We start from the raw sequence: 14545 nt of genomic DNA on the forward strand, positions 1-14545 counted from the left end.
ATAGAACCTTTTTAAAAATATATATAATGTATTGATTTTTTATACAGAAGAAGGGAGAGGGATAGAGAGTTAGAAACATCAATGAGAGAGAAACATCTATCCGCTGCCTCCTGCAAACTCCCTACTGGGGATATGCTTGCAACCAAGGTACATGCCCTTGACGGGAATCGAACCCGGGACCCTTCAGTCTGCAGGCTGACCCTCTGTCCACTGAGCCAAACCGGTTAGGGCTACATATTGTTTACAGTAGCGAAATTACAGTTATGAAGTAGCAACGAGAATAATTTTATGGTTGGGGGGGTCACCACAACTTGAGGCACTGTATTAAAGGGTGGCGGCATTAGGAAGGTTGAGAACCACTGCCTTAGGAGTACACCAGGTCTCTAGAGTGCTAGGAACTACATTACCCAGAAGGCCACGCGAACCGATCCGTTGGCAACCTCATAGCGCCTTTCCGTGCTTGCGTCATGGGGGTGGGACTTCTGGTCGCCTCTGGCCCGGCCAGTTGCTGGCCTGGCGAGCGCGCGCGCGCACGCAATTGGAGGAACCGGGAGAGACGACGCGGTGGGCGTGGCTAGAACGTCCGCGAGAGATGTGGGTGTGAGGCTTCCCAAAGCGCCTGGGTCGCTCGCGTGCACCGGGCGCTGGGCCGCCCGCACCCCGCAGCTCCCCGCTTCGAGTCCGATGGCGGCCGCACCCAGGCGCCCGGCTGAGGTGAGCGTGTCCCCGGCGCCGCCCCTCCTACCGCTCCCAACCCCGCAGCCCGGGGGGCGTTGCCCGTCCCTCCTGGCCCGGCGTCCCGGAGGGAGGCCGAGGACCGGGAGGCGGGTCCGGGCTCCTGGGGCGCCAGCAGGTCCGCGCCTGGTGGAAAAGGGGTGTTGGCGCCTGATGGGGAAGGAAAGGGGGGGCGGCTCCTGGCTGGGGGACCCTCGGGGCGGGGGTCACGGCTGACGGTGTTGAGCGTGTGAGTCACCGGGCGCCGTGAGCACGGACACGGGTGAGGGGGGAGGTGCCTGTGACGCGGGGCAGGGAGGCCGTGGGGCTGGGGAATAGAGTGCTAGGAACTACATTACCCAGAAGGCCACGCGAACCGAGCCATTGGCATCCTGATAGCGCCTTTCCTGGCGTGCGTCCTGAGGGTGGGACAGGGACGGTGGGCGGAGGATAGATTGCTAGGAACTACATTACCCAGAAGGCCACGCGAACCCGTCCATTGTTATCCTGATAGGGCCTTTCCTGGCGTGCGTCCTGGGGGTGGGACGTCCGGTCTCCTTTGGACCCGCCAGTTGCTAGCCTCGCTAGCGCGCGCGATTGGAGCGAAGGGGAGAGACGACGCGGTGGGCGTGGCTGGAACATCCCGCCCAGGGGAGTGGGTGTGAGGCTCCCCCCAGGGGCGCTCGCGTGGGGGGACAGGGAGGCAGCAGGTGGAGGACGGGGTGCCCGCGGGGAGGCGCTGTGAGCCGGTGGCGCCGAGGCCTTGGTGCGGGGACCCGGTGCAGCAGCGCCCCCTCTGGCTGCGTCCACAGGTTGCTGCTTTGCAGGCGGGAGGGGGCCCCCCAGGCCTGGCCCGCAGCTCGGGGGGCATCTGCGTGCCCCTGCTGCCCTGGCTGAGGGCTAAGCACAGTCACTGTGGCTCAGGGGCTGGGCTCTGACCTATGAACCAGGAGGTGAAGGTTCGATCCCCGGTCAGGGCCCGGGCCGGGTTGCAGGCTCCAACCCCAGTTGGGCAGGAGGCGGCTGAGCAATGGTTCTCTCTCACCGTGTATGTTTCCATAGGACTCCCTCTCCCTTCCTCTCAGAAATCAATAAAACATATATATACATATATGTATATTTTTAGAAATATATTGATTTTTAAAAATATGTTTTATTGATTTTTTACAGAGAGGAAGGGAGAGGGATAGAGAGTTAGAAACATCGATGAGAGAGAAACATCGATCAGCTGCCTCCTGCACACGCTCTACTGGGGATGTGCCCGCAACCAAGGTACATGCCCTTGGCTGGAATTGAACCCGGGACCTTCCAGTCTGCAGGCCGAAGCTCTAGGCAGAGCCACACCGGTCAGAGCCAGTAAAATATATTTTAAAAGTAAAAAATAAAAGATAAACACAGTCACTGTGGAACCCTAATAAGTGAGAAGACATCAGGGTCCCCAGGGCCTGGTGTCCCCTGGGAGGGAGGCCGCCCTGGAGGAGGAGGAGCCTGGGAAGGTGTGTGAGGGGTGGACTGTGAGGGTCTCAGAAAGACTAACTGTATCGTTTCCTCTGTCCCCATCTCGACAGGACCGCGTGACCTTTGACGACGTGGCTGTGTACTTCTCCTGGGAGGAGTGGGGGCTCCTGGACGAGGCTCAGAGACGCCTGTACCAGGAGGTGATGCTGGAGAACTTGGCCCTTGCATCCTCTCTGGGTAAGACTCTCACCATCTCACCGGGGACGTGGACTAGACTCTGCCCTGCCCCTCCCTCGTTCCCCAGAGGCTGCTCTGTGGACCCCACATGCTCCCCTGTGGACCCCAGGCCCTGCCCTCTTCTCTCTGCTGCAGCCCCAATACCTGCTGCACTGAACTCTTCTCGTAGGGACGGGATGCCGTGAGCCTAATGCCGTCCGCCATGCTTGCCCCCTCCCTGGCCAGGGCAGTGTGTCCAGATCCATAGTTCTCCTCCCCCTCCTCCCCCTCCACCTCCCTTCTTCTTCCTCCTTTCTTCTTCCTTCTCCTTCCTTCTCCCTTCTTTCTTCTTTTTCTTTCTCTTTTTGCTTTTTAACCAGCATTTGTTGAGCCCGAGTCTGTGCCCAATGTTTCCACATACATTAATTCATTAAATCTCCCTACATCATCCCTACTTATAGTTGTGGAAACTGTGGCTCCAAGAGAAGAACTGGTTTGCTTTACTAGTCAGGGTAGTTAATGCTGGCTGTTACGACAAATAGCCCTCGTTTCTCTATGGCTTAGCATCTATATTTATTTCTTGCTGCTGTTACAGTTGAGGAGACCCAGGAGGCTGGTCCGGGTGAGTGTCCCTTAAATGATGACTGTGGATTGAGCTCCCTGCCTTTGTATGACCCTGACCTCTGGGACTATTTTGTTTCCATTAGTGTGCACACAGGGACAGAGAGTGTGAACAGGCACTAGGGATGCTGTGGGGGTAAGACCTGGAGTGCCCAGTGCTCCATGGTCCTTCTTTTGATCCCTTCCTTCAGCCAACACTTCCTAGGACCTGCCTGTTGGAGGAATTGCAGCCATGGTCATGGTCACTATTTTCCTGGACCTTGGGCTATTTTTCAAGACCTTTTTCCACAGTTCCTAACGTTATTTTGAAATAAGAAACAAAAAAACAAATAAAAAGAGATTTCCTTTTTTCTTCTGTTTTCCAGTATTGCTGATCTGTTAAATGTTATTTATTTATTTATTCTATTTTTTTAAGGCTTTTAATTGATTTTATTGATTTTTTTACAGAGAGGAAGGGAGAGGGATAGAGAGTTAGAAACATCAATGAGAGCAACATTGATCAGCTGCCTCCTGCACACTCCCTACTGGGGATGTGCCTGCAACCAAGGCACATGCCCTTGGCCGGAATCGAACCTGGGACCCTTGAGTCCGCAGGCTGACGCTTTATCCCAGGGGTGGGCAACCCCTGGCACGCGTGCCAAATATGGCACGCCAGTAACTTTTGCTGGCACGTGAAACCCTCTCTTATAATCTTCCATTTACAATTTTTTTCTTAATATCGACTTTTTTATTTTTCAGATAAATTCAGTGTAGGTGCATCTTAGATAAATAAATAATTTTACATAACAAGTTATCTTAAAGACCATAGACATGGATTGAGGAGAGAGGGGAAGAGCGATTTCTAGGCCTCTGCCTTAACTCTCCCTGCCTTCCTAGATCCGACCAGTGTTTTGGTTTCATCCACATACGCGTGTGAACCTTTGTTCTCAGTGATGAATTTTGTTAAGTCTCGTCACAGGAGTAGCCTGAAGGATGAAGTAGTAGCTCGCGCATATCTCTGAAGGTCACGAAATATAAACCTGATGTAAAATCTGTCATCAGTGATGCAGCAGCAAAAGTCCCACTGATAATATCAAATGGAGTCATAAAGTTTTCTGTTAGACTATCAGTGTACATGCATACATTAAAAAATAAATGTATTTTTCATCATCATAGACTGTGTTTTGTCGCTTGAATGAATTTTATTATTTCTTCAAGGTTCTTCACATACATACACCTTAAGAGATATCAAGTAAGCGTAACATGTTCTCAAAAAATTAGGGTTGGCACGCCGAAGAATTTTGAGTCAGAGATTTTGCTGGTTTTGGCACCCACTCATAAAAAGTTTGCCCACTCCTGCTCTTTCCACTGAGCCAAACCAGTTAGGGGTTTTAATTGATTTTTCGAGAAAGAGGAAGGGAGAGGGAGAGAGAGAGAGATGTCCATATGAAGGGGAAACATGGATTAGCTTCCTCCTACACAATCTCTACCGAGAATGGAGCCATCAACCCCGGGCATGTGTCTTCACCAGGGGAATCGAACAGCAACCTTTGAGTGCACGAGACAACACCCAACCGAGCGACCCTGGTCAGGGCAGAACAGTCTAGTTTGAAATTTAATAGGAATGGGTTTGAATCTATAAATTCCATTGGGTAGTATGCACATTTTAACAATATTTATTTTTCCAATCCAGAACATGGGATATCTTTCCATTTGTTTGTGATGTCTTTTCGTTTTCAGTGTCCAGATCTTGCACCTTCTTGGTTATGTTAATTTGTATATATTTATTGTTTTTGATGTTATTTGTCTACGTGATTGCTTGCTTAATTTCTTATTTAAAAATATCATTATTAGTGTGTAGAAACACAACTGATTTTTCTTTGTTGATTTTTGTTTGTTTGTTTCAATATGCTTTTTTTACTACCATAGAGAGAGAGGAAGGGAGAGGAAGAGATAGAAACTTGGATGAGAGAAAAACATCAATCAGCTGCCTCCTGCACGCCCCCTACTGGGGATCGAGCCTGAAACCTGGGCATGTGCCCCAGCCTATGATCAAGCCAGTGACCTCCTGGTTCATAGGTCAACACTTAACCGTTGAGCCACACAAGCTGGGCTCTATGTTGATTTTATATCTTGCAACTCTACTAATTGATTTATTAGTCTGACAGTTTTATGCTATAGGTATTGAGGGTTTTATATGTATAAACTTGTGTTCTGTAAACAGTTTTATTTATTTCTGATTTTGATGCCTTTTGTTTCTTTTGCTTGCCTAAGTCCTCTGGGTAGGAATTCCAGGACTATTGTGAATAGAAATGAGGAGAGTGGACATCCTTATCTTGTTCCTGATTTTATTTTTTACTTGTTTTTTTAATCCTTATGTGAGAATCATTTTTCAGAGAGAGTGGAAGGGAGAACAAAAAAAAAGAGAAAGGAACTTGGATGTGAGAGAGAAACATCAATTGGTTGCCTCCCGCATGCACCCTGATGGGATTGAACCCGCAACCTGGGTGTGTTCCCTTGTTGGGAAGCCAACCTATGACCTTTTAGTGCACAGGACAATGCTGTAACCAGCTGAGCCACCCCAGCCAAGGCTTGTTCCTGATTTTATTTTATTTATTTTATTTTTTAAATTGTTTTATTGCTTAAAGTATTACAAGGAGTATTACATATGTCTCCTTTTTTCCCCTGCCCTTGACAATCCCCTGGCCTCCCCTACCCCCCAGTGTCTTATGTCCATTGGTTATGCTTGTATGCATGCATGCAAGTCCTTTGGTTGATCTCTTACCCCCCTCTCGCCCCCCAACCCTCCCCGGCCTTCCCGCTGCAGTTTGACAGTCTGTTCGAGGCTGCTCTGCCTCTGTATCTATTTTTGTTCACAAGTTTATAATGGTCTTTATTATCCATAAATGATGAGATCATGTGGTATTTTTCCTTCATTGACTGGCTTATTTCACTTAGCATAATGCTCTCCAGTTCCATCCATGACGTTGCAAATGGTAAGAGTTCTTTCCTTTTTAGAGCAGCATAGTATTCCATCACGTAGAGGTACCACCGTTTTCTAATCCATTTATCTACTGATGGGCACTTAGGCTGTTTCCAGATCTTAGCTATGGTGAATTGTGCTGCTATGAACATAGGGGTGCATATATCCTTTCTGATTGGTGTTTCTGTTTTCTTGGGATATATTCCTAGAAGTGGGATCACGGGGTCAGATGGGAGTTACATACGCCATACTGTCTGGGTCAGGTCTCATGCCTAGGTTGCAGGCTCCATCCCCAGTGGGGGGGAGTGCAGGAGGCAGCTGATCAATCATTCTCTCTCATCATTGATGTTTCTATCTCTCTCTCCTTCACCCTTTCTTTCTGAAATCAGTAAAATTCAATTTTTTTTTTTAAAATATACTCCATTGATCCTCCACAGAGAGGAAGGGAGAGGGACAGAGAGCCAGAAACATCAGTGAGAGAGAAACATCCATCAGCTGCCTCCTGCACACCTCCCACCGGGGACGCGCCTGCAACCAAGGCACATGCCCTTGACCAGAATCGAACCCGGGACCCCCCAGTCCGCAGGCCGATGCTCCATCCACCGAGCCAAACCGGCCAGGGCAGTAAAATTCTAATTTAAAAAAAAAAGATATTTATGTTTCTGTGGTATTGGTTGTAATGTCTCCTCTTTTATTTTATTTATTTATTATTTGTTTTTAATCCTCACTTGAGGACATTTTTTCCTTTGATTTTTAGAGAGAGTGGCAGGGAGGGAGGAGAGGAAGAGAAAGAGAGAAACATTGATTGGTTGCCTCCCTCTCACTCCCCTACCATGGCTCAGTAACCTGAAACGGTGGTACATGTCCTTGAGCAGGATTAGAACCCATGACCCTTTGGTCTGTATGCCAGGGTGTTAACCACTGAGCAAACCCGGCCAGGGCTCTTTACTTCTTTTTAAAAAATTAATTTCAGAGAGAGAAATACCAATAGATGAGAGAACGTTGTTCTGCTGCCTCCTGCACTGCCCCCCACCAGGGATTGGCAATATGCAGCCAATCAATCTTTCTCTCTCTCAGTTGTTTCACCCTCCCTACCTCTCTTTTTTTTTTTTTTTAATAAATTTTATTGATATTTTACAGAGAGGAAGGGAGAGAGATAGTTAGAAACATCGATGAGAGAGAAACATCGATCAGCTGCCTCCTGCACACCCCCCACTGGGGATGTGCCCGCAACCCAGGTACATGCCCTTGACCGGAATCGAACCCGGGACCCTTCAGTCCGCAGGCCGACGTTCTATCCACTGAGCCAAACCGGTTTCGGCCCTACCTCTCTTTTGAAAAAAATCAGTAAAAACATGTTTAAAAGAAAAAATGTATGTTTTTATTCTCTTGATCAATCAATTTCTTTATTATTATACTAGAGGCTTGGTGCATGACCTTCTTGCATTGGGGAAGAGGGGTTGGTCCCTCAATCTGGCCTGTGTCCCCTCACAATCCAGGACCCCTTGCTCCTTACCTACCGCCTGCTTGCTGCTCTTTACCGTTTAGCTTGCTGCTTCTTACCACTGCTGCGGAGGCAAGAGAGGCTCCTGCCACCACCACTGCGCTTGCCATCCATGATCCAGGCTTCTGGCTGAGCTGCGCCCCCCATGTGGGAGCCCTCTGAGCATAAGGGGAGAGCTTCTGTGTTGAGTGTCTGCCCCCTGGTGGTCAGTGCGCATCATTGCAACAAGATGTTCTGGTCGTTCCCCCATAAAGGTCACTTAGGCTTTTATTATATAGACTAGTGGCCTGGTGCATGAAAATTCATGCACTGTAGGGGGATCCTTCTGCCCAGCCTGCCCCCTCTCACAGCCCAAGAGCCCTCAGGGGCAGGAGGCGACACCCCCATCCCACTTCTCCTGCTGCCACTGTTGGCAGGACAAGCCTCGGCCGGCCATCGTTACCTGAGCCTTGGGCCCACCCTGGGCAGCAGACTTCTGAGGCTTGCCTGCGCCTGGGGCTGGCCCTGAGCAGCTGGCAGCTGAGGGGACTGGGGGACTCTAGAGGCAGGTGCACAGAGTGGCTGGACCCACCTGGGGGCAGGCCTGGCCATGCCGTGCGCCTGCCGCCCTGGAGGGGCTTAGGGGACTGGGCGCCGCCATCTTGTGGCTGTGTGTGTCTCTGTCTTTGTGGGTGTGTCAGTCGATTAGCATATTCCCACTTAATTGGCTGTGGGCACTGCCATCTTGTGAGGGCGTGACGGTCAATTGCTACATTCCCTCTTTATTAGATAGGATAATGACTTTCCTAGTATTCTGAGTTGAAGTCTATTTTTCTGGTATAAGTATAGCTACTTATAAGTGTGGGCTATTCTCTTTTTACTTCCATTTACATGAATTATTGTTTTCACCTTCTTCACCTTCAGATTCTTCCTGTCCTTAACACTGTAGACTTTTTCAGGCAACATGTGTTTGAAACTTGTTTGTTTTTTAAAAATATATTTTATTGATTTTTTACAGAGAAGAAGGGAGAGGGACAGATAGTTAGAAACATCGATGAGAGAGAAACATCGATCAGCTGCCTCCTGCACATCTCCTACTGGGGATGTGCCCGCAACCAAGGTACATGCCCTTGACTGGAATCGAACCTGGGACCCTTGAGTCCGCAGGCCAACGCACTATCCACTGGGCCAAACCGGTTAGGGTGAAACTTGTTTTTTTAATAAGTTAAGCTACTGTGTATAACTTGATAATTTTGTAAGTACTTGACGATTGCCGTCTTGTTAACTATTTTTTTCCCTTTATTGATTAAGGTATTACAAATGTGTCCTTACCCCTCTATTCCCCCCCCACCCCCCAAATCCTGCCCTCACCCTTGTCCTCTGTTGTCTGTCTTGTCAACTTTTGTCTACATGTTTTGTACCCTTTTTGTTTTGTTTTGTTTGTTTTTTCTCTCTTGCTAACTCTCTGGTTTAATTATTTTTCCGTAGTGGTATGCATTCATTTCTTTTCCTTCATTTCTTTTGCTTTGTGATTACCATGAGGGTTACTTAAAACATCTTAGAGTTATAGCACTTAGTTTTAATCTGATAACCATTAAACGCATACAAGAAGTATACTTTTATTCATGCCCAGTGGCCATATTTTAATTCCCTTTGTTGAACAGCATCCCACAAACTCATTTCTACATATGACAAATACACATTTGTGATGGCATTAACCCATTCGTTCAGTCAGCCTGTACTTCACCAGCGTTTATTTGTGTTCAGGTGGCTGCTGTGGCCCAGAGGATGCAGACGCTCCCTGTGAACAGAGGGCTTCTGTAGGAGGGTCACCGTCCAGGCCCTCCAAGGCGGCTCTGTCTTCCCTGAAGACCCACTTCTGTGAGAGCTGTGGTCCTGTCTTGAGCGACATATTGCAGTTGGCCGAGCCCCAAGGAACACCACACAGCCAGCACGTGGTCAGGTGTGGGGTAGGTAGGAAACAATTTTATTTGGGTGCAAACTTCCAAATTCACCAGAAGCAGCACCTGGCACAGAAGCCCTTCGGAAGCTGTGTGGACAGGGCCCGGCTTGTGAAGAGCGATAAATTCAATCAGCATCGAAGATTTCGTGGTGGCCCAAGGCAGTACAAGTGCGGCAATTGTGGGAAGTCCTTTCACCCAAAATCTGTGCTCATTTATCCCTGGAGAGGTCACACTGGGGAAAACTGTGAGTTGTGCCGTGAATGTGCGCCGTCTTTTAGCCGGAGATGCATCCTCATTCGACAACGGACCGTTCACCCTGGGGAAAGGCCTTATGAGTCCCTCGAATGTCGGGAATCATTTAGCCAACTGTCTTCCCCCACTCAACGTCAGATCGTTCACAGCGGAAGACAATCTTATGAATGTAGTGAATGTAGGAAATCTTTTACCTCCCAATATGGGCTTCGTTACCATCTGAGAATTCACACTGGAGACAGGCCTTATCAGTGCAATGAGTGTGGGAAATCATTTCCAATTCGATCCAAACTCTGTAGTCATCAGAAAGTCCACACAGGAGAAAGACCTTATCAATGCAGTGAATGTGGGAAATCTTTTACCCTTCACTATTACCTTCTTAAACACCAGAAAACACATACAGAAGAAAGGCCTTATCAGTGCAGTGAATGTGGGAAAAGCTTTACCCAAAAATCTTATCTTATTACACACCAGAGACTTCACAGTGGAGAAAGGCCTTATCAGTGCAGTGAATGTGGGAAATCGTTTTCCTGTCGTATGTACCTCAAGAATCATCAGATAGTGCACACAGGAGAGAGACCATATCAGTGTAGTCATTGTGGGAAGTCTTTTAGCAGGAAGTCAAATATGGTTACACACCAGAGAATTCACACTAGAGAAAGGCCTTATCAGTGCAGTGAATGTGGGAAATCGTTTTCCTGTCGTTTCATCCTCAAGAATCATCAGATAGTGCACACAGGAGAAAGACTTTATCAGTGTAGTCAGTGTGGGTGGTCTTTTAAGTCGAAGTCAAATATGGTTAAACACCAGAGAATTCACGCGGGAGGGAGGCCGTATCAGTGCCGTGAATGTGGGAAATGTTTTGCCCACAGTGACACTCTCTCTTATCATCAGAGACTTCACAAAGGAGAAAGGCCTTATGAGTGCAGTGAATGTGGGAAATCTTTTATCGATCATTCCAGACTTCGTTATCATCAGAGACTTCACACTGGAGTACGTCCTTAAAGCAATGATGGCGAACCGTCACGAACTCATTTTTTTGGTCGATTTTTTTTTGTTAAATGTCATTTCAATATATAAAATAAATATCAAAAATATACATCTTTGTTTTACTGTGGTTGCAAATATCAAACAATTTCTATATGTGACGCGGCACCAGAGTTAAGTTAGGGTTTTTCAAAATGCTGACACGCCGAGCTCAAAAGGTTCGCCATCACTGCCTTAAAGTGTGCTGAGAATATGCAACTTTCTGTTCCGTGTAACAACCCTGGAGCCATCTGTTTGTATTGAAACTCGTATCCCTGAACATGCAGACCGAAAATTACCCATAGTTCATTTATATAGCAGGGATGTGTAAATATGTTACACTTTTGACTCGCCCGTCAACCTTCCTAGATTTAAGTTGCAATCTATGCACGTGCAAAACGCAATTTAAATGACCATTCTTTTTCATACATTGGCCTTGTAATTTATTAATAAACAATTGAAATTTGGGCATTTTGTGTATTAAATTTATTTGTTTTGTTAATCCTCACCCCAGGATATTTCCTATTGATTTTTAGAGATTAGAGGGGAAGGGGAGAGACAGAGAGAAACATAAATGTGAGAGAGAGACATGGATGGGTTGCTTCCTGCATGTGCCCTGACCAGGGCTGGGGATGGAACCTGCAACTGAGGTTTGTGCTCTTGTCCACAATGGAACCTGGGGCCCTTCACTCTGCGGGGGACACTATCTACTGAGCCAAACCTGTAGGGCAAGTTTGTTTTTGTTTTGTTAATTTTCACCTGAGGATATTTTTTCCATTGATGTTTTAGAGAATGGAAGTGTGGGAGAGAGACACACAGAGACAGATATCGATGTGAGAGAGTCACATTCATGGGTTGCCTTTACACATGCTCTGACCAGGACCACAGATTGATCCTGCCTCCCTGGTACATACTCTTGACCGGGATTGAACCCGGGATCCTTCAGTCCCCAGGCCGATGCTCTTTGCACTGAACCAAACTGGCCAGGGCTGAAGTGTTTCTCTGTGGTTTTTTAAATTATTATTATTGAGGTAATGCGTCCTGCCAGCTTTTGTCACCTCAGTTGTGAAATCTTGCAGCTGTAGAGGGGATTCATGGCTGTCACATGACCTCCAGGGCCCTGTCCACAGGAACCACAGCACGACCTAAAGGCGCCTCAAAGCGCTGATTCTTGGGGCTCACCCCCAAAGTGACTCCATAGGTTTGGGTTTGGTACTGGGAAGCAGCATTTCTAAGCAGTCCCAGGTGGTGCTGGTGGGCAGGGTCGGTGCTGAGGTGAAACCTTGAGAACTGAACTGGTGACCACCAGGATGGTTACCTCCTGTTCCAGGCCATGGGGCCGTCGATGTGCTCACTCAGCAAGGGCAGCTGAGCTCGGGTTTCTAGGGGACACCCTTTGAGTGTCCGCAGTGGGCCGAGCTGCTTGCTGGTATAAGGTCTTGGTTCCCAGAACCTTCAGACACTGAAGCGACCTGCTTCTTGGGCTGGGAACTGTCATTAAACAAGGATGCCATGAGACTGAGGTGGCTCCAATGCCATGCAGCCTACGTGTGGACAGTGGCAGATCTAACCCGAGGGAAATCTTGTAAATGCCTCACTGGTAAGCATTGAAACCTAAGAGAGATCAGTCACAAATAACAAACGAGGTTCTCACAACGGAGGCAACTATTTAAGCGGTTGCCATTTACATAATTTTCTTACTTTACTTCCTTTCTGCTCAAGAGAAGCCTTTCCTCTAGTCTAGCTAGGTGATGCCTGTTTGGAATTTTCTCAAACTTAAAAAAAATTTTTTTACTTAAGTATCATAATTTTTTTCTTGTTGCAGTGATAAATGGGGTTGTTTGTTTAGTTTCTCTTTCTGAGAATTCTTTATTGCTGTATAAAAAAGCCATCGATTTTGGGGTGTGGATTTTGATCCTGCTACATTCCCAAATTCATTTATTATATCTACTAGTATTTTGGTGGAGTCTTTAGGGTTTCCCATGTACAGGATCATGTCATCTTCGAATAATGAGCTTTACTTCGTCCTTTCCAATTTGGATGCCTTTTATTTCCTCTTGTGTGATTGCTGTGGTTATGATTTCCAGTACTGTCTATCTACACTAATAAAAGAGAAAAATGGTAATTGGCGTACGACGATACCCTTTTCATTGGCTAATCAGGGCTATGTGCAAATTAACTGCCAACTAAGATTGGCAGTTAACTGCCAACAAGATGGCGGTTAATTTGCATATGTAGGCACAATGCAGGGAGGCGAAAGGGAAAGCAGGAAGAAGCCCCCTGCCACTGACAGTGATCGGAAACCCAGGGGGAAGCTAAGAGCTGGGGGGCAGGGCAAAGGTGGCCCTTTGCCCTGCCCCCCAGCCATGATCAGAGAATCAAGTGCCTTTTCCGCCCTGGCCAGTGATAGCAGGAAGTAGGGTTGGAGCCAGCGATGGGAGCTGGGCACGGTCGAAGCTGGCAGTCCCAGGAGCTAGGGGTCCCTTGCCTGGGCCTAAAGCGAAGCCCACGATCGCGGGGCCGCTGCAGCTGTGGGTCCCTGCTGCCTGGGCCGGACGCCTCAGCCAGAGGGGTCCTGCAGGGACAGGGGCGGAGCCCGTGCGATCACGGCGCCCCCCGCTGCCACTGCAGGTCCCCGCTGCCCGGGCCGGACGCCTAGGCCAGAGGCGTCAGGCCTGGGCAAGGGGCCGATCCTGCGATTGGAGGGTGATGGGCGTCAACGCCTGAGGGCTCCCAGTATGTGAGAGGGGGCAGGCTGGGCTGAGGGACACTCCCCCCCACACACACCCAGTGCACGAATTTCGTGCACCGGGCCCCTAGTATATATATAAAACGCTAATATGCAAATAGACCTAACGGCTGAACAACTGAACAACCAGTCACTATGACATTCGCCGACCACGAGGGGGCACACGCAGAACATGTGGGCATTGCAGCAAGCGACAGAGCGTGGAACATGGAGGGCATCGACCACAGCGGGATGGTGGAGCAAGAACGTGGGGACGCCAGACCAAGGCGGGGCGCCAGTTCCTGTCATAGGGATGAGCCTCTGCTGGTTCCTGAAAATTCTTTGCTCCCGAGTGCGCTGCGGTTGTTCACATCTGCTGCCGGCGCTGGCCCTGCTCCCACCCACAGCTGGCACCGGAGCCTCTGCTCGCACCTGCTGTCAGCTCCCGGCACAGGTCCTGATTGCTCAGCACCATCAGTGGGTGCACGTGGCAGCTGCTGGCCCCGATTGCTCCTGAGGTTTTCTCCACCTCCCCCTGCTCCTGAGGGGCAATTGGGGCAGCATTCGCCACTTGCACCCGCTGACAGCACCAGCCAGTGGGTGCGAGCTGGCCTGGCGCCGCCAGTGTTTGGGAGCAGAAACCTTGGCCTGAGCGGCCCTGTAGGCACACAGGGGACCAGGCCGTGATGGGAGGGGCTGGGCGGGGGCATGGAGGATGGGCCAAGACCCGCCCCTGTGCCCACCGCAACCTTTTGGCCCACAGTTTCTTCCAAGGTGCACGAGTTGCTGCCATGGGTGATGTTCTATCCACTGAGCCAAACCGGTTAGGCCTGGATTTTTCTTATGTTGACAAGAAGCACATGCCAACACCATGGGGCAGCTCTATGAGCCGTACTCGATTCTTTTGGCTTCGTGTTTCCTGCTGAATAAATTTCCCTTGCACTAGAGGTCTATGGCTCCGAATTTCTTCTTAGCTGAACTCAAGACTGAGGTTGAGCCCGGCAAACATGGCTCAGTGGTTGAGCGTCGACCCATGAAACAGGAGGTGCCATTTCGCTTCCCATTCAGGGCACTGGAAGATAACATCTGCCGTGGGGGGCGAGTAGGAGGCAGCTGATCAA

The 14545-nt window shown here is 49.0% G+C and overlaps 2 protein-coding genes across 3 annotated transcripts in view; one reads left to right on the plus strand and one right to left on the minus strand.

Moving 5' to 3' along the window:
• The window catches only part of ZNF544 (zinc finger protein 544), a 276321-nt gene that overhangs the window by 188793 nt on the left and 72983 nt on the right, over nucleotides 1-14545 (minus strand). The window lies entirely within an intron of this gene.
• LOC132216433 (zinc finger protein 547-like) lies at nucleotides 591-11164 on the plus strand. Its single transcript, XM_059665618.1, has 4 exons — nucleotides 591-714; nucleotides 2283-2409; nucleotides 9222-9424; nucleotides 10565-11164. Exons 1-4 carry the CDS (start codon nucleotides 685-687, stop codon nucleotides 10673-10675), a joined length of 471 nt encoding a protein of 156 aa, XP_059521601.1. The 5' UTR covers nucleotides 591-684; the 3' UTR covers nucleotides 10676-11164.

Source organism: Myotis daubentonii, chromosome 15 (assembly GCF_963259705.1).
Source record: "Myotis daubentonii chromosome 15, mMyoDau2.1, whole genome shotgun sequence".
NCBI classification, from domain to species: Eukaryota; Metazoa; Chordata; class Mammalia; order Chiroptera; family Vespertilionidae; genus Myotis; species Myotis daubentonii.

Coding starts and splice junctions, on each gene's coding strand:
- LOC132216433 (XM_059665618.1), top strand. CDS start 685: ATGGCGGCCGCACCCAGGCGCCCGGCTGAG. Junction 715..2,282: donor CACCCAGGCGCCCGGCTGAG/GTGAGCGTGTCC, acceptor CCATCTCGACAG/GACCGCGTGACCTTTGACGA. Junction 2,410..9,221: donor GGCCCTTGCATCCTCTCTGG/GTAAGACTCTCA, acceptor ATTTGTGTTCAG/GTGGCTGCTGTGGCCCAGAG.